General features: G+C 54.3%; 1 protein-coding gene across 7 annotated transcripts in view; it reads right to left on the bottom strand.

Annotated features, from left to right (window-relative positions):
- The window catches only part of ECE1 (endothelin converting enzyme 1), a 101,695-nt gene that overhangs the window by 12,255 nt on the left and 66,763 nt on the right, over positions 1–22,677 (bottom strand). For all 7 annotated transcript variants that reach the window (XM_046663317.1, XM_046663318.1, XM_046663313.1 and 4 more), the window contains 7 exons: positions 16,006–16,127; positions 14,505–14,651; positions 13,327–13,392; positions 12,009–12,200; positions 6,448–6,590; positions 5,052–5,166; positions 636–746 (listed from right to left, as the gene is read on the bottom strand). In XM_046663317.1, the coding sequence (XP_046519273.1) occupies positions 636–746; positions 5,052–5,166; positions 6,448–6,590; positions 12,009–12,200; positions 13,327–13,392; positions 14,505–14,651; positions 16,006–16,127 (896 nt within the window). The remainder of the gene's footprint in view (positions 1–635; positions 747–5,051; positions 5,167–6,447; positions 6,591–12,008; positions 12,201–13,326; positions 13,393–14,504; positions 14,652–16,005; positions 16,128–22,677) is intronic.

Below are 22,677 nucleotides of genomic sequence, written 5' to 3'. Positions count from 1 at the left end.
GACAGATCTGAGTCTTGGTTTGCTAACTTCCACTGCAGATACTACGTATAGAATATTAATAATAAACACTGTAACAATATAACAGCTACCATTTATCGGGCCCTTGTTTTGTGCCAGGCGCTCTTTATGTGTAGTATCTCATTTAATCTCCTGCTGCGGGATGGAGCTTCCACCTCTACGTTATGGGGGAGGTGAGAATATTGTCCCAAGTCACCAAACCGGGAAGTGGTTGAAGCCTGGCTGTCTCCACGGGCTTAGCATGATGTTCCTCTGCCCGTCCAGAATAAACCTGTCACCCACGGGGTAGGAAAAAATGTCACCCTCTAGGCCAGAGCTGCTCTGCCAACATGGTCTTGCCGGGTCCTTCACCTCCTTGAGGCGGAGATGGCTGAAATAACCTTGCCGGGCTGTGGTGAGGATTAAACGGGAACAGACAGAGTGCCTGGCACTCAACAGTAGCTGTTCCGAATAACTCACGTTATCCAAGGCTTTAGAAAAAGGGACCTCTGAGTTGAGGCTGGAGCCTGGCCCGGAGGAGGGAAAGTCCAGCGCAGACCAGAGTGTGGGCTGTCAAGTTCACAAGGGGCCATCGTGGGCACAACGTCACAGCCTATGTCCACAGGGGAGGCACTTACTATGTTTTTGCTGTCCTCAGCGAAGGTGGCTTTGACAAACATGGGGCCCAGGGCAAAGCCCAGGTTGTTTTCTGTGTCACTCACGCAAAACTTCCAGCGAGGAAGACAGGTCTGGAAACAAGCGAGAGGGTTACTCAGCCCCGTCCTTCCCGACCCCTGTCAGTCTGGGAGGTGGCACCAGCTGGCGCCCGGGCTCCCTTCCAGAACTTCAGGGAGACCTTTCCTGACCCAGTGGAAGTTATTTTAGGCAGTGGACCAAGAGGCCACGGAATATCGCTCATCACCGCCATCAACTATTTCCTGAATGCCAGGCTCTGTGCACAGCGCTTCACAAACAGTATCCTATGGAGCCATCACAATGAGCCTGTGAGGCCGGGACGACGGGCCCTGACAGATGAGGAAACGGGGACAGCCCGGGGAAGTCACTGGTGCAGGGGCCCAGAGTGACCAGAGCTCAGCCATGCCTGACCCCACACCCTCTGCTCCCACCCCAACCTTGTCAGGCCTCCTAGAGGAGGCTAAGAAGCCTGGTGGCAAAGAACCTTGGGAAGTTGCCTTGTCTACCCCCGAGCAACAGGAAAACCTTCAGAGGGCCAGGACCCCAACCCCATTTAAAGTCTCCCGGAGAAAGAACTGCCATGGCAACACTGCGGGACTTTGCCGCCTTTGTCCGTCCCTGGTCTCACCCTCCAGCCCCTTAGCCCCTAGGATGCCTCTGTGCGAGCTGGAGACAGGCGCCCCGTGGGGCTGCAGCCTCCCAGAGGCAAGCACCCCAGCTAGTTTCAGCCCCAGACAGCTCGCCGTGGACAGTACGTGTGACCACCAGTGCAGGCCCTGCTCACGGAAATGCCTCGTGCTGCAGAGGAAGCCCAGCCCTTAACCCTGCGGAACAGGTGGTAAACCCCCTGCGGCAGAGGGCAGCCCACTTCGCAACAGCCCTCCATGGAAACACCCAAATGCCCGTCAATGGGCAGACGGATACACAACGGGGGTTTTTTTTGAGGAAGATTAGCCCTGACCTAACATCTGCTGCCAATCCTCCTCTTTTTGCTGAGGAAGACTGGCCCTGAGCTAACATCCCTGCCCATCTTCCTCTACTTTATATGTGGGATGCCTACCACAGCATGGCTTGCCAAGCGGTGCCATGTCTGCACCTGGGATCCGAATCGGCGAACCCCGGGCCGCTGAAGCAGAACGTGCAAACTTAACCGCTGCGCCACCGGGCCGGCCCCAAAATGGGGTATTTTTATACAACAGCACACCACTTGACAACAAAAAGGAAAGAAAGCCTGACACCCGCAACATGGATGGATTTCGCAGACATTATGTTGAGCAAGAGAAGCCTGACACAAACGAGCACGTGGCGTATGATCTGTCTACTCCCATCCACACCCACCTCGGGGGGCAGGGTAGGGGCCCGGTGGGAGAGCAGCACGAGGAAACTCCCGCTCAGAGGATGCTGGGTAAATAGCGGATGGAAATGTTCTCTGTCTTGATGGGGTCGTGGTTATATGGCGATTTCATTTGTCAAATCTCACTGAACTGTGTACTTAACGTACACGTTTATCGTATGTAAACTGCACCTTAAAAACATTTCTTCCAGGCAAGAAGGCAGAAAGGGAGAAGGAAAGGCACTCAGCCTTCTCTAGCTAGTTGCTCACGTTCTTTTAAGCTTCCCACCATGTGTCCACTTGAATACCCTCCCCTTCCCCCGACCCCACCCGCCCTTCCTCAGCTGTGAAGCCTGCGGCTGGACACAGGCTGCACCGGGATCTGGAGAGGCCGACCCGGCAGAAGGTCATGACCGGGGGATTCTAACCCCTGGGCCCCATGGCGGCTCCAGCCTGTGAGGCCGGATTATGGACCTATCCTTCTTCATTGTCTTCCCAGGAGATTCTCTGGACAAACCCATTCGTTCACGCATGCGTTCATTAATTCATGAATCCAGTGCTCTGAGCAGCTCCTCTGCACCCTGACTGTGCGAGGGCTTCAGAATCTAGAGACGAATGGTGCGCGGGCCTCGCTCTCAAACGGCTCCGTAGGGGAAGCCCAGAACGCACAGCGGGAGAGGTGGACACGTAACAGCAATGGCAGCCATAGTGGCACATGTTTATTGAGCGTGTGATGGGCCCTCTCCCATGGAATCCTCCTGATAACCCTACGAGGCAGGGACTCTCATGCTTCTTTTTGCAGATAAAGAAACTGAGGCACTGAGCAGTTAAAGCACTTGCCCAAAGGGATCACCCAGAGAGTAAGTGGCTGAGGTGGGATCTGAACCCAGGAAGTTGGAATCCACTGTCTTCCCTCCAAAAGGCCACGCTCGCTGCCTCCAAGTCATGAAGTCCCTGCAGGGGCTACAGGACGACGAGAAAAGTCCGAGCAAGAAGCAAGCATCAGGGAGCACTCCTCTCAGGGCTGAGCTATGAGCCAAGGCGGGGACAAGGAGTAGGTGGCCGGCCAGCCTCGTCCACCCTGCACTGGCCGTATTTTTCCCTCTTCTTCACTGTCACACAAGGAGCTCTAAGATCAGAGTGGGGGAGAGGGGTTTCCCAGCGGAGGCGCCGTCCTCCCCCGGGAACTCTCAAATTGTAAATGGATGGTAACTGACGACCAGCGGCTGGCGTGGCGTGCTGCAGCCCTTAGAACAGACTTTGCGGGGTCCCCTCGTGTAATGCGAGACGACCGTCTGGTAAGCAGGGCGGGGATTAGTTGCCCCTTTTCACAGACGGGAAGGCTGAGGCCCCTGCTCCATTAAGTGACTTGCCCAAGGCTGTGTGCTTAGAAGAAGCATTTCAAACTCAGATCTTCTGACCCAAAATTCCATGCTGCTTCCTTAAGTTACGTTCCCTCCCTACAAGGATGGGCAACTGGATGCTCTGCACGGCTTGACAAACTAAAAGTCTTTTCCCGAATGGAGGCCATTCCCAAAGGTCCTCTGAGATGAGGTCAGGGATGATCCCACACAACAGATGAGGACACTGAGGCTCAGAGAGGTACAAGGACTACCTACGGTCACACGGCGGGGACGAGGCTTTGAGGTGTGCTGAACACAACTGGACGGGCCTGGCCTGGGCCCAGAAGCAGCCATGGTGGGGGTTGGGGAGGGCTGGAGAATAAGGAACGGATGAGCAGCAGCATCTGCCTCTCAGCCCTGGGGCATCCAGCGACCCCTGGCTCAGAGCGTCCTGCCTCGGGGGTCTCCCAGCTGCCCTGCCCTGTGCCCCACCAGCCCTCAGCATCTCATTAGTCAGAGCAGCACCCCACACTTGGAGCCTGGCCCCAGGGAGGAGCTCCATGGATCCATCTGCCTATTTATAATCGTGGTAAAATGTATGTAAGATTTACCATCCTAACCACTTTCAGTGTTGAGTTCAGTGGTGTTAAGTGTATTTACACTGTTGTGCAACCAATCTCCAGAACTTTCCATCTTACAAATCTGAAACTCTATATCCATTAAACAACTCCCCATTGCCCTCCGCCCCCACCACCCCCAGGCCCTGGCGACCCCCAGGAGGCTCAGTTTTGACTTCTGGTTCCTCAGAGCAGAGGCTGAGTGGTGCAGACTTGGGGGTCTGGGCTGTGGAATCTGAGGTGCTGGGTTTGAGAGCCCACTCGCCACTGACGAGCTGTGCAACTTTGGACAAGTCCCCTCCCCTCACTGAGCCTCGGTTTCCTCATCTGTAAAATGGGACAACGAGAATAATTCCTAGCATACAGAGCTATTGTAGGAACTTGGTGAGATAATGCCTATAAAAGGCAAACATCTGATAACAATATCTTCTATTATTATCATTGTCATTAGTGAGTAGCTGAAAGGGCTGAAGAGTCCTCATCATCCAGACCTAGCTCTGAACTTGAGCTTGGCTGTTTCCTTGCCGGGTGACTTGGGAAATCCCTTTACCGCCCTGAGCCTCAGTTTGCTTATCTGGACCCCGGTGGGTGAGCAACACTGCAGGTGCACACTCCACACAGCCATCTCTCTGTGTCCGAAGAAGCAGTACTGGGGGCACCCTTATGTAAAAGGGAATGATGATGGTACCCACCTCACAGTATGTGAAGATCACACGAGTTGTACAAGGAAGCATTTATCATCATCGCCACCAAGGAGGAGTCAGAAAGGAGAGAACAGAAGCTTCCTTTTGCTATAAATCAGCTAAGTCGCTAAAACTCCTCTTTAATCTCTAAGACTTGGTGTAATCACCTCTTCCTGGAAGCTTCTGTCCACCCCCCGCTGGCTCTGAGCCCAGGGACAGCTGGGCAAACCCTTTAGGCGCCCTCTTCATTCTCTGCCTTTTTCTACCTCCCTCACGAGTTCCACGGCCCTGGAGGGTACGGTGGTCGCACCAGCCCCCAGCCCAGGACCTGGCACACAGTAGGTGGTCAGCACTTGAATGGGAATGCACATCACAGGCTCACCTTCTTGGTCCCGTACATGACTTCCATGAACTTCTCGTCGGCGTCCTGAAAGCGCTGATCGAGGAAGGAGCTTGTCTTCCGCACCAGGTTCCAGATCATGTAGTTGTTCACCAAGCTGGGGCAAGAGGAGACCAGGCAGGCTCAGAGGCGCCCTGGGGCTGGAGCGTCGCAGGACATCCCCAAAAGGCCTCTAGGGGGCGCTCAGACCGGGCCTTCTGCCCCCAGACTCCCTCCCCACCTGCCCCAGTTTGGCTGGTTACTGCTCTCTAAGCACATGGGACCTTAGCTCTTCAAGGGTGGGGCTTGGGCCTTCTGTTGAAAACCCCTCAGTGGCTAGTGCAGTGACACGTACACCACAAGTGCTCAATAAATGCTGGTTGCCTTGCTGCTTTTGTCTAGAAACTGCGAAGCAGCAGCATGGAGACTCACCCTGGATGGTGTGTGCTACTGAGCAAGGAGGGGGCTGGAGATGCCCAGCCAGATGGCCAGAGATTGGAGAGGGGCCCTAAGAATCAGAGGGGCAGGAAAGGAAGCCCTGGCAGCCAGGCCAAGGTCTCCAGGAAGGAGAGCCTCACTGCCCTCGCCCCCAGGGCACAGAGAACTATCTGTGGCTGTTGTCACCTTTGCACAGAAGTCATCTTAGCACAAAGAGCTGTTCACTGAAGTGAACATCTAGCCTCAAACTGGAACCAACCTAAACATCTGACAGCAGGGGAAGGAGTGAGTGAACAATCATGTTTATATCCAATGGAATACTATGTAGCCATGAAAAAGGAGCTGTGCAGAGGATTTGGATGACATGGGGAAAATGCCTATGAGGAAGGTCAAGGGGAGAGCAGAAAATACACGCAGTCACAATAATGGGGAAAAAAGGAACCATATCTTACAAAATTCATCTTTTTCATATACACGCTGTCTTTCTGCATATGCACACTCACCAACACACACACACGTCCCATACGATCAACAGTAGTGTTTTGGGTAATTTTAATTTTTTTATATAGTTCTCAAAAATTTCTAGAACAAATCTTTGAAATTTGAAAAAAACCCTTAAGTATTAACTAAAAATATTAGCTAACATTTACTGAGTCCCATTCCGTGTAGGCATTATGTTAAAACACCTCACAGGGATTATTTCACTCGATTCTCACAGCAGCCCTACCCGGCAGGCGCTGTCTGATGGATCCCCATTGTACCGTGAGGAAAAGGAGTCTGAGACACGTAAGAAACTTGCCTGAGGCGACAGGCTGGCATATGGAGGGGCCCTGCCGCCTGTTGTAAAAGCCAGCTGCAGGGCCCACGTCCTGAGTCCGTCTGCCATCCCTCCACCAGACCCCACCCTGCCTGAGAAGAGGGCAGCAATGTGTGACCCCAAAGGCTGCCTGGGGCCCCTTACCACTTGTCGGTGGTGTTGATGAGGGTGGAGACCTGCCCAAGGTACTCCTTGTCGTAGACGACGATAGGCTCGGATTCATTGATCTCCACGGGGTGGAAGATGGAGTTGAGGAAGGGCAGCCAGTTGATGGCGGGCGCCAAGGCCTGGAAGGGAAGAGGACGGTGTGACTTGGACGGGATTCTCCTCAGAGCCCAGGTCTCCAGGGCCTTCCACCGATGGCCAGAGCAAAGAGCTGGGAGCTGTCCGGCGTGCACTGGCAGATGTCAAACTGAGCCAGCTGGCTTTTGTCAGAGATGCTGTAGATAGAACTCTAAGGAGCCATACACCGAACCTGAACTTGAAATAGAACTGGACGGAATAGGAGGAATGAGAGCTGGAGGAGCTATTGTTCATCAAGGCCCTCCTGGGCCAGGTGCCACCGCACGCAAGCAGACTTCACGACGAGCCTCGGCAGTAGGTACTAGTATCCCCAGTTTCCTGATGAGAAACTGAGCCTCAGATGGGCCTGTGATGAATAAGCCTCTAGAATCCGGAGCCAGACTGCCAGGGTTCACGTTCCAGCTCTCTTACTTCCCAGCTGCAGAACTTGAATAAGCTGATAAAGCCCTCCGTGCCTCAGGATCTCATCTGAAAAGTGGGGATCATCATGACAAGAGAACCCACTTCACAGGGTTAGTGTGAGGATTAACGAGTTCATCCTGTCTGTTCTACTCAACACGTGTTTCTGTAACACGAGTTGCTTCTATATGACTGGTCTTCTATACGATTGGTAAATTCGAGAACAAGAGCCGTACGGTGTGTAAACTGCTTTGGTCCACAGGGGATTTTCTCGGGATGGAGCTGGGAAAGCAAGAGTAGGATGAGAAGCTTCAGCCAGAAAGGAAAAGCCCTCGGCTCAGCTGACGCACACACAGGAAGTGGTCAGTTCTATTTTAAGATAATTTCAAATGAGCCCCTCACTGGGGCTCCCTCCCCAAAGAGGCACATGCCAGCTTTGCATAACTCTCAGCTTCTGGCAGCTTGCTCTTGCTGTGGGGCTGCCCGTAGGGTGGGCTGCCCAGAGCTCCCGTCTGTCTGTAGGGTCTCAGGGCGCACAGCCAGCATCTCCACTTCCCACGAGGCAGCCTTCAGCCATGCTGGGCAACGAAGTTGCACAACTTTTTAAAAATTATGGTAAAATACACATGAAATTTACCATCCTCACGATTTTTAAGTGCACAGTTCATTGGCGTTAAGCACATTCACATCGTTGTGCAACCATCACCCCATCCATCCACAGATTTCATCTTGTAAAACTGAAACTTTGTACCTATTAAGCAATTACTCCCCCTCAGCCTCCACCCCTGCCTCAGCCCTAGGTAACCACCCTTCTTTCTGTTTCTATGCATTCAACTGTTCTAGGAACCTTACGTAAGTGGAACATACAGTATTTGTCTTTTTGTGACTGGCTTATTTCACTTAGCATAACGGCCTCAAGCAAAGCTGAACAAATTTTGCATGGCCTGCTTTGGTCCTCGATTTCCCATATGTTCTGTTATTTTTAGTCCTGTAATTTTACAGAATGGAAGGTTTTTCGAGACTACATACACTGTGTTACAGCAAAAATGCCTGTACCTGTCAATCACTTAGAATGGCCTCTGGCATTTACCAAGCACTCAATCAACGTGAGTTGTTATAATCGCTGATTAGCTAGTATAATCATTGCTCAAGCTCTCCTAAGAGAGGTCCTGGGCCTGTCTGATTCCAAATTCTATCCTCTGTTCCCTTGAAAAAGGGCAAAATGCAAGAGAAATAAAGGAAGTGAGAGATGCATTATAAATGGCCTTCATACGGGAAGATTAATCAATAACTTAAAATCAATCTATAACCTCAGAGGAATCTATAACCTGCTGGCAAATACCTATGATGCCCTCAGGGAGAGAGGCAGCCACAGAAACCTCCCACTTGACAGTTGCTGAATTTGCAGATGCGCTAAGATGACTTTCCTGATGTCACACAGTTAACTGGTGGCGTGCGGGTCTAAAACACGGGCGCATTAGTCTCTCTGGTTTTAACGGACAACCCAGCTGCTGGGACAGAAGGACCTCAAAGGACAGAGGAAGGCAGGGCCTGCAGCCAGCGGTGTGTTGGTAAACTTTAACAACCAGCTCGCAAGGGCAGGGGCTGATCTATATTCCTACCATGGCCTGTTGCAAACTACCCACAGCGGTGGGAAGAGCCGGGCCCAGCAGGCTCCAGCATATCCCTGCCTGCCCAGCAGCGAGATAAGCTGGAAGAGCCCCGTCTTGCAGTCAGAAGACCTGGATCGGAGTTCCCACCATGAATCACTTCTGGGATCTCAGGCCATTTCGTAGTCTTTCTCTAAAACGGGGACAACGATCCCCCCTCCCAGGGGTGGCTGCTCCATGCTTCGAGGGGATGGCTTGTTCAATAAAGTTGGGTTTCTTTTCTCCCCAGTCTATCTGCTCTCCCTCTCTTCCTGGCGGGACCCCTTGGGCAGGTAACTCTGGGGCTCCCCTTAACATTTCTGTGGCTCAGAAGGTGGGGGTGTGCAGGTGAGATGGTCAAATAGGGCTCAACACTTAGAGCCAGCTGCCTGCATGACCTGCTGGCAAAGACCCCAGGGAAATTCGCCAAGTTTACAAAATGTCATTGCTGATAAGATTAACGAGAGCATCATAAACTGCAGGCGACTGGAACTCTGATCAGGGCACAGATATCAGGCGGTGATAAATCCTTGTACTTAACGCGCAGGCCTGTTCCTTTAGGGAGAGCCGGTGTTCTGTGCAGCTAAATTCCCACAACTGTGAGATAAGGTGCGTGTTGAATACCAGAATTTTCATATTTTCAATCTTTATTGCTTCAGCGAATGCCTAACTTAAACACATGTGCCTAGGTCCGTCTCCATGGAGACGGCTGTTTTAACCAACAAGGACATTCCACTTGTGACTCAAATCCTTTGGGGCACAGCGATGAGCTCTATTTTCCACACCCGCAGCCAGAGTACTGCTGGTCGTGAACCAGCCAGCTCAATAGGCTTGCAAAGTGGGAGAGAAAAGAAAGATGCTATCAGGCTTTATCTCAGCTGGAGAATTGAGAGCAGAGGCTGGGGCTCACTCTCAAACAGCTTTTGGTGTGGAAGGTCCTAGAGAGGAATGGAAAGGTCCTCAGGCCCTCAGAGAAGCAATGGAACAACGTCTGATTGATGGCTCTGAATTCAGACTCTGCCGGGGTCTAGCCTGGAACCACTCTGTATTCTGGCGGGGCTAGCCTAGAACCACACTGTGAAGGCTACAGCATCCTCCCCCGAGTCACCTGGAATATGGGAATAAAATCAAATTTCCAGATACCAGGAAACAACAAGGCATTCTCTGTGCAAAGGTGGAATGGATCAAATTGGTTTAGTGCTGGAGACATGGGCTAGCATCACAATAACAAAGGAACAACCCTGATAAAGATCACTATACTATATTTGAATTGTGCATGTCAGTTGACAAAATGGAATCTCATCCTGTGCCTCATCTCACCCTGTCGCAACCCCATGGGCAGGGCAGCCGGGACTCCTATCTGGGACACCGGGCTTCAGGGGGCCAGGACCTCTTTAAATGTTAGACATATTTCTTTTTATATGTACCTATGCCCATTTCTTTTGGGGGACACTCCATAGTTTTCAACTTGTTCTCAAAAGACGGAAAGTTCAGACCACTGTGCCGTATGAGAGGCTGCCTCTCACGTGTCTTGTGTTCTGGAACAGAGCTGGTGTGAATGAGCAAACAGCCCCATTTACAAGGAAGGGAGCCAAGGGCTCCAGGAGAGGGCTTATGTGACTTGTCCAAGGTCACACGGCTCGGGCGGGGCTGGGCTGGAGCAGTCTTCTGACTCCAAGCCCAGAGCTCACACGCTCCCGGCGGCTGGCAGCTCTGCAGCTGGGAGGGAGGAAGTCCTTTCTTCTCTTGGAAGAACAGGGCAAAGCAATGGTGTTCAGACACCCGGGGTAGAGTCTGGAAGCCATGCTGGGGCCAGTATGCCCAGGGCTACTGTGCCTTCTCCACTTTTGTGGTAGCCAGTGGCATCATGACTACTATGGGGGGCTGAGGGACCGCCGGGGCCCCTCTCGGGCTAAGAACTGGGCATCTGGAGCAAACCAAATCATGCTGCACAAACAGCATCTCCTGTGACCTCCCGGCCTCAGAGCGGAAAAACAGCACCAGATGGTGCCCAGCACAGGCTGCTGGTCTCCATAACAACCTACCCGGCACCACTCCGCCTGATGCCAGCTCCTCTGGGGACCTGAAGGGCAGCTGGCACCCAGAAGGAGGCTCTCGTGCCCACATCCCCAGCCTCTGAGTGGGCTGCACCTCCCTTGGGACACAGGGTCTGCCCGGCTACTGCTCACTCATTCCTTAGACTCATCTTCCCTGGCTTGGCCCACCCGGGGCCCCAGCACTCTGCATCTCTTGCCCAAAGCTCTGAGCAAGAAGTTTGGGACTGTTCCCTCGTCAGTGGCCCCAATGGCCTGGAAGCACACATCAACGGCAAGGCCCCAAGGTAGCCCCTATACACTTGTCAGAGGGAGGAACGGGGTGGGGGCTTAGATGTTCCTCCTGAAAGGAGAAGGAAATGAGCCAGCCCTAGTGGATGGACAGGACTCAGCTGGTCAGAGGGTGGAGACGGGGGGAGGAGACATTTTGGTAGAGCCCCAACACAAGTGGCCCAGGCATCTTCCCCAGTGGGGGAGCAAGGCCCAGCAAGCATCATCCCTGGGCGATGGCAGGAAACAGGAAGAGAAACCGAGGCCAGCTGCTGGTTCTTCAGCAATCCCGGGGGCCTGGGATAAGCCTGGACACCAACACTCCAAGAACTGAAAAGAAGGAACTGGCCAGCAATCAACTCGCCACCCTCAAGTCCCAAGCAGCCACCAGGACGCAGCCCGTGGCAGATGCTGACCTACAGAGGTCCGGGACGCCGGCTTCTCAGATGGGTTACCCCCAGCTACAGAGAGCATCGCAATTCTGATCCCAATTCCATTACACCTCCAGGAGGTCATAGGGCACGTGATGAAGAGCAGAGCTTCAGCAAGCAAAGCCTGAGTCCAGCACCCAGCTTCCCCGCCACTCAGGAGCCTCGAGGCCTTGAACACGTCACCTAACCTCCCGGCTTGGAAACGGAGAAGTGACAACAGAACCCACGCCTCACATTTATTGTTGGCTGTGTACCAGGTTTGATGTGCTTGGTGCTTGAGAGACTAGAAATGCCCAGTAATGTGAGCTATTGTCATCATGACCAGAGAACCTCCCCAGGTAAATGCTGTTACAGCAAAGCAGCCCAGGGTAGGGCAAGAGACCAGCTCTGGAATCACTAGCTGTGTGGCCTTCAGTAGGTAACTCTGCCTCTCCGAGCCTCAGTTTTTCCATCTGTGAACCGGGCATAACAACCATCCCTGTTTCATATGGTGGTTCTGAGGATCTGATAAAGTGGGTGTGAAAACCTCCAGCGCCGTGCCCTATGTCCGGAAGCCCTGAGGCTGTCCCAGCCTCCGCCCCAGCCCTCGTCCAAGGTACCTGCAGCTCAGCCGCCGTCACTTTGTGGTAGATGAGCTCCTCGTCCCGGCGCTTCTCCTGGGGGATGGTGATGTTGGCCAGAGCCGTCTCAAAGTCCAGGATCTGCTGCATCTGGGGCCGGATGTTGTCCTCGTCCCCTCCGCCCAGCAGCTTCCCCAGCTGGACCATGTAGTTCAGGTATCCCGTCAGCACCTGTGGGACCCACCGTCCCTAGTCTGTCAGTGGCTGTCACTCACTGGCCACTGGACAAGGGCAGCAGGGTGGGGCAGGGCCAGCTGCACCGAGCGTGGGGAGTGGGTGGGCTGGGCACTTCCCCCAGGAGACCTGCTGGAAACAGCTTCCAGAATGATTTCAATGCTGCACCTCTTCGCTGGCTCCCACGGCCCTCAGGATCAAGTCCACGGGCCCCTCTGTCCCAGCCCACTCCCTCCTGAACGCTCATCACATGAAAGCCAGCAACGGGGCCATCTCTCAGCTCCTGGAACGCACCTTTTCTGAACCGCCCTCCTGCACCGTGCCCCAGACCAGAATCAGGTCCTGTGCTAGGCTTCCTGAGCCTTTCTCACCCCTCACTTATCACAATTAGTCATTACGCCCCTAATGGGTGGTTAGTTAATTAACATCTGCCTCCCCTCCTAGACTCGGCCCCGTGGGGCAGGACCACGCCAGTCCCATTCACCGCTATCTCCCCAGCATCAGGCACCTCGTACATGCTTGCTCAGTACAAGCTGGTGGAAAAATGAGTGGACAGATGAGGAACCTCAGGCAAGGTCTCCCCTGGACATCACGAGAGGCAGCCTGGGGGAGTCACAGGCTTTGGAGTGAGTGGATCTGGATGTGAATCTCAGCCTCACTACTCACTGGCTGTGTGACCTTGAGCAGGTCACTCAGCATCTCTGAGCCTTATTCCCTCCTTTGGAGAAGGCAAGGTAAAAATAATACCTGGGTGACAGATGAGGTGAATGAAGTTCAGAGACGTTCAGTACTGGCAGGGTTACTGGGATGGCCAGAGGTGATGGACAGAAAAGGCCTACCACCCACAAATGGTGGTGGCTATCGCTGCCTTGATCTTGAATGGGTACAAATGACACCTGTCCCCTTCCTATTGTGCCCACGATGCCAGAATGTGAAACAGCCAGCCTTGGGGCCCCCTCACCTGGCGAGGACTGCCTATCACCCCTCAGGTAAGTGACACTTCTGTACTCCTCTAGCTTCAAAGACCTGCACGGGGGGACACTGAGGGGACACTGAGGCTGGTGAGCCATGGCGAGAGGTGGGCTGGGGGCAGGAGCCACTCCCCCTGAAGAGGTATACTCACCTTCTCATTTTCTGTTTTGTTCAGGTAATAGTCCCTTGAGGGTAAGCCCAGGCCAGACTGGTCCACCTGGAGAGAAGGGCGGGAGTGAGAGGGAATCTCCGGTGGCACATGCACGCTGCACGGCCCCGCCTGCCCTGGGGACGGCTGGCACATGGCACAGGACCAGCTCGGGTCCCAGCAGGAGCACAAGCTGGCACCTGAGGCCACCTCTGGGACGGGCCCACTGGGGAGGCGACAGACACATGGGGGCTGCCTTCTTGCCCACACACGTGCTCAGCCCAGGGATTCTGGGCCCTTCTGAGGGGCTGGACAGAGCCACCCTCCTCTTAAACACCTGCCAGCCTTGGCAGACCACCTCTACTTCGTTCAATGCTTCCCAAGATGCCACAGTGGTTAAGAGCCACTCACATGCTGTATAACTTTGGTCAAGGTACCAAACCTTTTTGATCTGCAGCTTCTTCATCGGGAAAATAGGTGAAATAACGTCTACCCTTCAGAGCTGGAATGAAGACTCAAGGAGAGGGTGCCAGTAAAAAGCCTGCTGAGGGCAGGTAAGGGAGGGTCAATTCCTGACAGCTACACTCAGAGCCTAAGGCCACACCTGACATACTTAGAGCAGGTGTTGTTACAGTTCGTTTGATTGACAAGGAAACGGCAGCTCAGAGAGGTTTAGGCATTTGACCAAGATCACACAGTGAGTGAGTGGCAGAGACGGGTGGGAACCCAGGCTTCCTGACCCCCAGCCTGGGTTTCTCACTTCTGCGTCCGAGGGTGGGAGACCAGTGCAGAGGCTCCCCTGGGTGTGCTGACGCTCCGTCTGGGGCAGGCTCTGGCAGGAAGAGATGGACTCAAAGCCATTCCAGGATGAGCCACAAAGGCTGCAGGTGGAGGTGGAGGGACCGGAAGGCGGCTCCAGCTGTCCTGGAGCCCACAGTGACCGTCAGAACCCCAAAGATTCATCTGCGCTGCTGTGGGCCCATGTCCCCAAGGACGGCAGCCCCCCCTTTCATAGCTTCTTGTCCTTAAAAATCTCACGGCTGGGAGCCTCCAGAAAGAAGCTAGGCTCAGAAACCAGAAGCCTGCGCCCAAGGCAAGTCTCCCCCACCCCAGCGCGTGCTAAACTCAGGAGGCCATGAGGTCAGGGTCCTTCCTCTTCCTGGGGTCCCAGCCAAGCTCACCTGGATCACATTGCTGTTGGAATTCTTGGAGTCGGCACTGACGTAGACGGAGAAGAAGGGTGAGGTGCGGTAGTGGGAGGTGACCACCTGCAGGGTGTCCTGGAAGTTGTCCTTGTCCCAGGGACCTGTGATGTTCCAGCCCCCGAGCTGCGGGGGGGGGGGGGAGAGGGAACAGGGAGGTGAGGAGGTGGTGGGGACATCCGGGTGCGAATTCTGCTTCTGTGGCTGACTTGCTCTGTGATACTGAAGCAGGCATCTGACCTCTCTGAGCCTCAATAGCAAACGAAAGGGACAGTCTTCATTAGGGGTTTCTGCACAGTGAGCAGGAGATACTGGATGGAGCAAAGACTTATCTGAGATGAGTGAGCCATGAATCTACACGGCGGCTGCTCCCTGGATGGCTGCGACGGGGATGGGAAGGAGACTTCCCGTAGATTGTCCACTTTTTGTTTTGAGGGTTTTTTTCTCCCCGAAGCCCCAGGACATAGATGGATCCTAGTTGTAAGTCCTTCTAGTTCTTCTATGCGGGACGCCACCACAGCATGGCTTGATGAGCGGTGCCAGGTCCGCACCCAGCATCCAAACCTGCGAACCCCAGGCCACTGAAGTGGGGCGTGCGCACTTAACCACTCGGCCACGGGGCCAGCCCGTCTCTTTTTGAATACTGAAGCACATGGATCTAATTCCTAGTAAAACATAAATTCAATCATGTCTATGGAAAAAAAAAGGCTCCATATTTTTCAAAAGGTTGATAAGCTATGGGCTCTAGTTTCTCTCAGAGTTGGGATTTTTTAAATCTCCTTGGTCCTCTCTGGCTCAGCATGAGCTGGCAGGTGGGGCCTGTGCCAGAGAGGACTGTACGGTCCCCAGTGCCCACAGCTCCCACTCTTGCTGTGATGCCTTCCCAGAGCCAAGCTAGGAGGCAAGGCCTCGAGGGAGCACGAGACAGTCAGAAAACATCCACGGCCACCCTTCCGTGTGTGCCAGGCAGCCTGGCCAGCCTTGAGCGGCACCCCCTCGGAGTCCATCCAAGGCCAAGTGGGAGGTGCCCAGGAAGAAAGACTCCTCCCCTGCAGGAGGAAGGGGAGGCCCCTGCTTCTGGTCCAAGACTTTCTGTTAGTCTTTCTACAACACACCCCTCCTCAAGCACAAACACGCTTTCTGAGGAAAAGGAAGCAGCAACGTAGAGAAACATTTATCCTGTAAATATGGCCCCTGTCCCACACACAGATGCACAGAGAGACACACATACATGTGACAGACATCCACAACAGATGCCGGCACACATCTCCCCACTAACACACACACAGCATCCCCACCCACGCAGAGATACGTGCATACACACACTGACAGCCCCGACAGGGTCTATAGTCTGGCTGGGCGAGGTGGCTGGAGGTGTGAGGTGGCCAGGCCCCTGTGTAGGTGAGAGCGGGGTGGGGAGCCGAGGGGCAGGCAGGTGACGTGGGCAGGAGAGCCAGCAAAGTCTGCCCGAGGAACTCACCTTCTCGATCAGCTCCATCAGGGGCTTGGCCTTGAGCTCCTCGATCCTGGTTTCATTCATGCATGCACGGTAGTAGACTTGGGCCTTCCTTTCTGCCTCGCTCACACTGGCTGTGGAGTTTTCTGGAACAACAGACAGCTGAGTTTGCAACGTGCCCCACTGGCACACCAGGGTGCCCCAGGTGGGACCTGAGAGCCTCAGTGCTCTCAGCTGTTAACGGAGCTGACACTTCTGCCCGTCAAGATGGCAGGAGGAGCTCAGTCACAGCAGGTATGTGATAGCCCCTGGGCTCGCAGACACGCCCCTGGGTTGGCAGCATAGGCTACCCAGCAGGATGACAGTCTGCCGGTCAAGGCGTGGCCCAAACATCCTCACATGGTGCATGGGACAGAGACCAGCTTGGTTGTCCAATCCCAGAGGACCTTTCTTGCGATAAAGACTGGAGTGGGACAGAAGCTTTAAAGGCCTTGTCCATCCTGAATTCATTGGCCGCCGCCTCCTCAGAGGGGCTGGGCATCATGTCCATCACACCGACAGCTGACTCCAGAGGCTGTTCGCCATTGCCCTTCCCGGACCCCGGCAAACAGCCTCACAAACCCTTACACTGGGACACCCGGGAGACTTCGTCCCCTTCTCCCTGCCCTCAGCGCCCTGGTCCGGATGCCACCTGCAGAAGGCCACGCTCCTACATGTTCACAAGCACCAGACAGGGTCCTGTCCGCACCCAGTGAAGGTGACCACTTTCTGCTGTTCAGGTCACGAAAGACCTACTATGTGCCAGGGCCCCTGTGGCGGAGCCTTCATCTCAGAGCCCTGCTCCAGACCACGCTGGGGTCCCCGTCCCCTCGATCCCCTCTGGCTCGTTCCCTCCCTGGCTCCCTCTGGCCACTTTTCCTCATTTCAAATTCGTTTCTCCCAGACCCTGAAACTCGTTCCTTGGCTTCCTTCAAAGACTCCCCCAGATCCCAGCTCCTCCACGAAGACTCTCCGGGCAGAACTTTATCCATTCATCCACTAAATGGGTCCCAGATGCTTACTACTGTGCTGGCTTTGTGCAAGCTTTGGGGACACAAAAGACAATATCCCCATGAACTTCCCTGCATGCAAAGAAATGACCACAAGACATAAAAGTGCTCTGATTAATGCAAATGGCTTTAGAGCCCAGAGAAAAGTCACACCCTTTCGTGGGGTGGGGTCAAGGGGGCCTGCAGAGAATGTTCTATTTGAGTTGCTTCTTAAAAATGAAAAGTTATTCACCATAGAAATGAGGGGAAAGGGCCCTGGGTTTGGGGGCATTTGGAGAGTATGAGGAAGAGCAAGGAAACGAGGGTGTGCCGCTTGGAGAAAGAAATCCACTCGGTGCGGCCGGTTTCCAGGGGCAGGAGTCATTCCTGACAGTCCAACCAGCCTTCTCAGCCCTCGCCCCGAGAGCTCCCCCGCCCCCCATTCCTCATCATGAACAGTGGCACAGTTTTCACCGGCCAGAGCATCAGCTGTCCTGCTGAAGTCAGGGTGACAGCCCTGAAGAGGGATGGGACCAGCCTGAGCTAGTCTGAAGGGAGATGTGGAGACAAAGGCCCGGGGCCCTGCGTGACGGGGGCCACGGAGGGCACTCACAACCCTGGAAACACCTGCATGTCCCCCACGTCCGGCTGGAGCAATGAGAAGGGGCCTCCCAGGGGGAGGGCAGCAGTGGGGAGGGCTGGGACTTCTCCCTGCTCCTCAGACTCAGGAAGCGGAACATCAGGGAAAGCGGAGGGGGGTTCCCCACCTGCCTCCCAGGGCCTTGTTTCCATGACAACACCTCCCAGCAACTAGGCTCTTGGAAGGGAAAGCACCAGAATCGTCATTTCTCGCCAGACCCCAGAAGCAGCGTCTCACCGTCCACATCTGGTTTGACCATGGCCCTGAAAAGCCAGGCCAGCGTCAGGGGAGGTGTGCTCCGTATGCTCTGGCCGTGAGAGGGCCTGGCATGTCCCTCCCCTGTGCCTCAAGGCCACCAAGATAAGAGGCCCAAAGAGAGGCTCCCAAGGAACAGCCTGGCTGTGCCCGTGACAGTGAGTTCCAGGTACCCCTGCATACAATCCCCGAACCATCACTGGGAGAGGGAGCGCCCCCACAGAGGGAATGCCCCCTCCCAGCCCTGAGGGGCTGCCCCTGGTCCAAACTGCCTTCCTCCGAGCTCCACACCATGGGTGTCACGTCCACTCATTGCCCCACAAACGTGCATGAAGCTCCTGTGGTTTGGTAGCTGCTGGGCTGGGTGTGGAGGATGCAGTGGGCAACAGAGACACGGTTCTGCCCGCGTGAGGCCCATAGCCTGGTGGGCGAGATGCAGAGCAATGCAATAATCACAGCTATGATAGTCTGATTACACAGGGGGCGAATGCTGCGAGGAGAACACCCCAGGAGGCCTGGAGGGACGATAGCCCGGGAGGCCCCACGAAGCCTTGCCTCAGCCCTGGACATGATGGACGAGTTCCACACGGTGTGGCCATGGGGGCTGTGCTTGGGCTGCCTCGGCTGCTAGTCTGTCTTAGTCATCCCTGCTCCCCCAGCACCAGGGGCACACAGTAGCCCTCAGCAACGTTTGCTGAAAGAAAGGAGCCAGTATCCCCTTCTGATGAGGAAGGATGCTGTATCCAGGGACAAGAGGGCAATGCGGCCAGTGCCTGTTGGAGACTTGCACAGGGAGAAATGAGGCAGGTGGGATGGGAAAGGACACGAGCGTGGGCCCCATCAGGAGTTAGCGTTCACACCCCTGTATGCCTGTGCGGACGCTGCTGGGGCAGGAGCCCCGGAGAAGCTGAAGCTCCTCCACGGCTCCACCACCTCCCTCTGGCCCACGGAGCCCACGGGGACAGCGCACAGGACAGTCTCCCCCTCATCTCCTGCTTCCTCACCTACCACCCAGCTCTTCAATAAGAGCAGGAGCGAAATGACCAAGTGAGAGGCCCTGCAACAGACCAGGTGAGCGATGACGGGGGCTTGGGCCAGCTGGCAGCAGAGAAAGGACAAGAGGCAGTGGGAACAGGAGAGAAACAGGAGCGAAGAGTGCTGCCACGTCTCCTTGGCCTGAGCAAAGGGTTGTGGCTAACTGAGATGCGGAAGGCTGGAGACGGGGCAGGTTCAGGGAGCGGAATGAGTAGTTCAGTTTTAGACGGTTTAAGCTGGAGACGTCTACTAGACAGCCAAGTGGACCCCAGGCTGGTGAGTTCACAGAGCTGTTGTCTTGAACTACCATTAGTTCAAATAGGCACTGAGAATATAAATTCCTTAAAATTTGCCTATAAGGCCCTGGGGTCGGGCTGGTGGTGCAGCGGTTAAGTGCGCACATTCGGCTTCTCGGCAGCCCAGGGTTCGCTGGTTCGGATCCTGGGTGCAGACATGGCACCACTTGGCAAAAGCCATGCTGTAGTAGGCATCCCGCATATAAAGTAGAGGAAGATGGGCAAGGATGTTAGCTCAGGGCCAGTCTTCCTCAGCAAAAAGAGGAGGATTGGCAGCAGATGTTAGCTCAGGGCTAATCTTCCTCAAAAAAAAAAAACAAAAACAAAATTGCCTATAAGGTCCTACACCATTCATTCTCAACAGGGGCAACATTGCCCCCAAGCGGGGAGAGAATTAGTTCTTAGGGGGCAGAAACCTCTTACTCTTTTTATGCATACATACAGTACATAAACAGGTATACAGTAAACCTGTGGTATTAAAATTTTAGGAGGCGGCGATAATGAAAAAACGTTGAGACGCTGCCCTGGTGATCTAGGCCCTGCCCCCTCCCAGGTGCCACCTCCCACCTCGTCTCCCGCTCTTCTCCCTCTTGCTCCCCTGCTCCTGCCCCAGAGCCACCATGCTCACTGTTCCTCCTGCCTGCCACACTCTTCCCCTCACATCCATGGGGTCTGTTCTCTCACTGAATTCAAGTCTCTGCTCAAATATCCCCTCCTCTGCAAGCCCACCCTTCTTGGCCACCTCTTCTCTCTCAGGCCCCGCATCCTCCATGATTGTCTTCAGAGCCCGAACTCTTCACAACCGTATTATTGTTTATTCATTTATCTGTTCATTGTCCGTCTCCCCTGAGGGCACGTAAGTTCCACAAGAAAAGACTGTCTTATTCCTTACACAGCCCCCAGCACCTAGCGATGTCTGGCGCACAGCTGGTGTACAATATCTAATTGTTGAGTGAATGAATGAAGGAGTGTTCTGGGAGCTCCACAGAGAAAGACATCCGGCACGTCAGCCTGAGGGAGGAGGCTTGGTTTCAAAGTGAAATCAGCCACAGAGGTTTTCTCGTTAGGAAAAGCTGGCTTTCCTTTAAGACACCCTGCCTGTGTTTACTTCCCAGAAGAAAGTTCCTTGGGAGCAGGGCAGCTTGAGGACTGAGCTGGGGGCCATATTTTGGAGATGGCGGCACTTGCAGGGCCCCCCGTGGTATGGAAATAATTTGGCAGCCCAGGGTCAGACAACTGCCTGGGTTGTCTGGCATTTGGGCTTCCAAATGCCTGGGTACTTCCTTTCAGGGACCTGGAGTTCCAGAAACTTCCTCAGTCACTTCCCCAAAGTCCCAGAGAGGAAAGCCAGCACACCATTTAATCGGCCCGCTTCTTCCTCTGGGAGTTTTTACTGGAACACCCTTTCCCACGTCACTGCCCGGGAGGAAGCAAACGCCCAGCTGCCGGCTGCAGGGACAGCCTTCCTGGGAATTCTGCGGCCCCCTGTGCTGCATGAGACGTCTGGCCAGGAGCAGGAGGGTGCCGACTCCGCAACAGGGCAGGCCCAGCATTTGTTTTAGATAAAACCAAGACTCAATTCAGATAGTCACAGGCCTCAGGGGCCCCTTCCTGCGAGGGGAAGTGGGGGGCTGATAAAGGAGGCGCCTTTTTCTGCAGAAGGACAAAAATCATGACACTACTGTTACCATTTACTGGGGCCTACTGTGGGCCAGGCCCCGCGCTGAGATCTTTCCATCACCACACTGACCCCATGACATGGATACCATCACCCCATTTCACAGAGAAGGAAAATGAGGCCCAGGGAGATGAAGGAACTCGCCTAGGGAGGCTGACGTAATACACAGCACGCTGGAATTTGAACTGGGCATTCTAATTCTCCCTGAGAAAATGAACTGCTTCCTCCGTGTGTGGGTGTGGCTGTGCATGTGTGTGGTCAAAACAGTTTTCAGCAGTGGCCCTTATTAGTATCATGCCCAATTTATATGCAACAGGCTGAGTGACTTGTCCAAGGTCACACAAGCAAGTGGCTGAGGCCAGGACTGGAGCCTAAGGTCTCTCTGCTTTCCCTTCCTTTCCTTTCCTGCAGGTTGGCTTGGAAAACCAGAGCTGGACGGACCTGAAGCAGTCCAGCTGCCCTAGGAAACCCTGGACATCCCTTCCATCCTCCAATCAATTAATCAGTCAATCCATTTAGCCATTCTCCAAACGTGAGAGAAGGGCCCACTGCTGCACACATGACACTGGACAGAAAGCATTTCAGATGCTTGACCATAGTTTCCAGGATGCATAGGAAGATGCAACTAAATCAGACTGTAAATATTGGAAAAACAAATCAAAATAAAAATAGAAGAGATAACATGATTAATTGCTAAGTCACTGACACAGACAAATTTAATGCTATTAGAAGGATTCTGTCTGTATGTCTCAGAGAGACTGACGTCGGGGTAGAAGGAGTGGAGACTGCTAACTTTTCCTTTATGGAATCTGTGTTGCTCGAGTTGTTACAACAAGCAGGCATTAATTTTTGGGCATGCATTAATATTATAAAGTATAGTAAATATGGCAGGGACACAAAATGTAATTGGAGCTCAAGCCCAGAGAGGCCCTCTGGTAGCCATGGAAGGCGTAACGGAGGAGGCAGGTTTGAGAAAAGTCTTGCGGGATTGGGAGGGAGACGGGCAGGTACTCTAGATGACAGAATATTCTGTGCTGAAAGCACAGGGGGGAAAGCGTAAGAGAAGGCCCAGCAGAAGGGGACAAGGTCTGGCTGCATCCTTCGCCTGATGAAGTGAGGCCACACTCCTGTCTCCTCAAAGCTGATGAGGACAGCGCCCCAGCTGGCGGCTTGGGTGGGCAGCAGAGGGTCTCTTGGGGGAGGCATCTATGTCTCACATATCTGAGGTCACCCCCCTCCAGCCAGTGGGCTGCAAGGACACGCCAGGGTGGTACTTGGCCCAGTTCAGTCCACCTGCTACAGATCTGCCTGGACTTCTTGAGGGCGTGAGAGCGGATTCTCTGTTCAGAGAAAGAAGCGGCTCGCCCAAGTCACACAGCAAGTTGGTGGCACAGATACTCTGTCCGGCCAGCTGACAATCCTCCCCGGCACTCTGAATGTTCCTTCTTCCTCCACCTAGAGAGCCCACTCCCAGGCCAGCTTGGACAGCCTGGGCACCTCCCTGCATCTTCCGATCCCCACCAGCTCCACTTCCCTCCTGAGGCCTGCTGGCCCTCCCCTTTGTCTTGGAAGCTGAAAGCAGCCTGGCCTCATGCCCAGGAATGCAGTGGCTCATGCTCCTGCATTTCTTGGTCCCCCACTCACTGCTTCCTGCCCTTCAGGGGTTTCCAGGTATCAAGGTCCACAGGGGAGGGGCTATTTCCAGACTAGCTCTCAGCTGGGGATGCCAGGAGATGCCATCTTGGAGAAGCTCCTTGTCAGTGT

The sequence above is a fragment of the Equus quagga genome, chromosome 5, assembly GCF_021613505.1.
Source record: "Equus quagga isolate Etosha38 chromosome 5, UCLA_HA_Equagga_1.0, whole genome shotgun sequence".
In the NCBI taxonomy this organism is placed as follows: Eukaryota; Metazoa; Chordata; class Mammalia; order Perissodactyla; family Equidae; genus Equus; species Equus quagga.
This window is presented reverse-complemented; position numbering and strand designations above follow the sequence as displayed.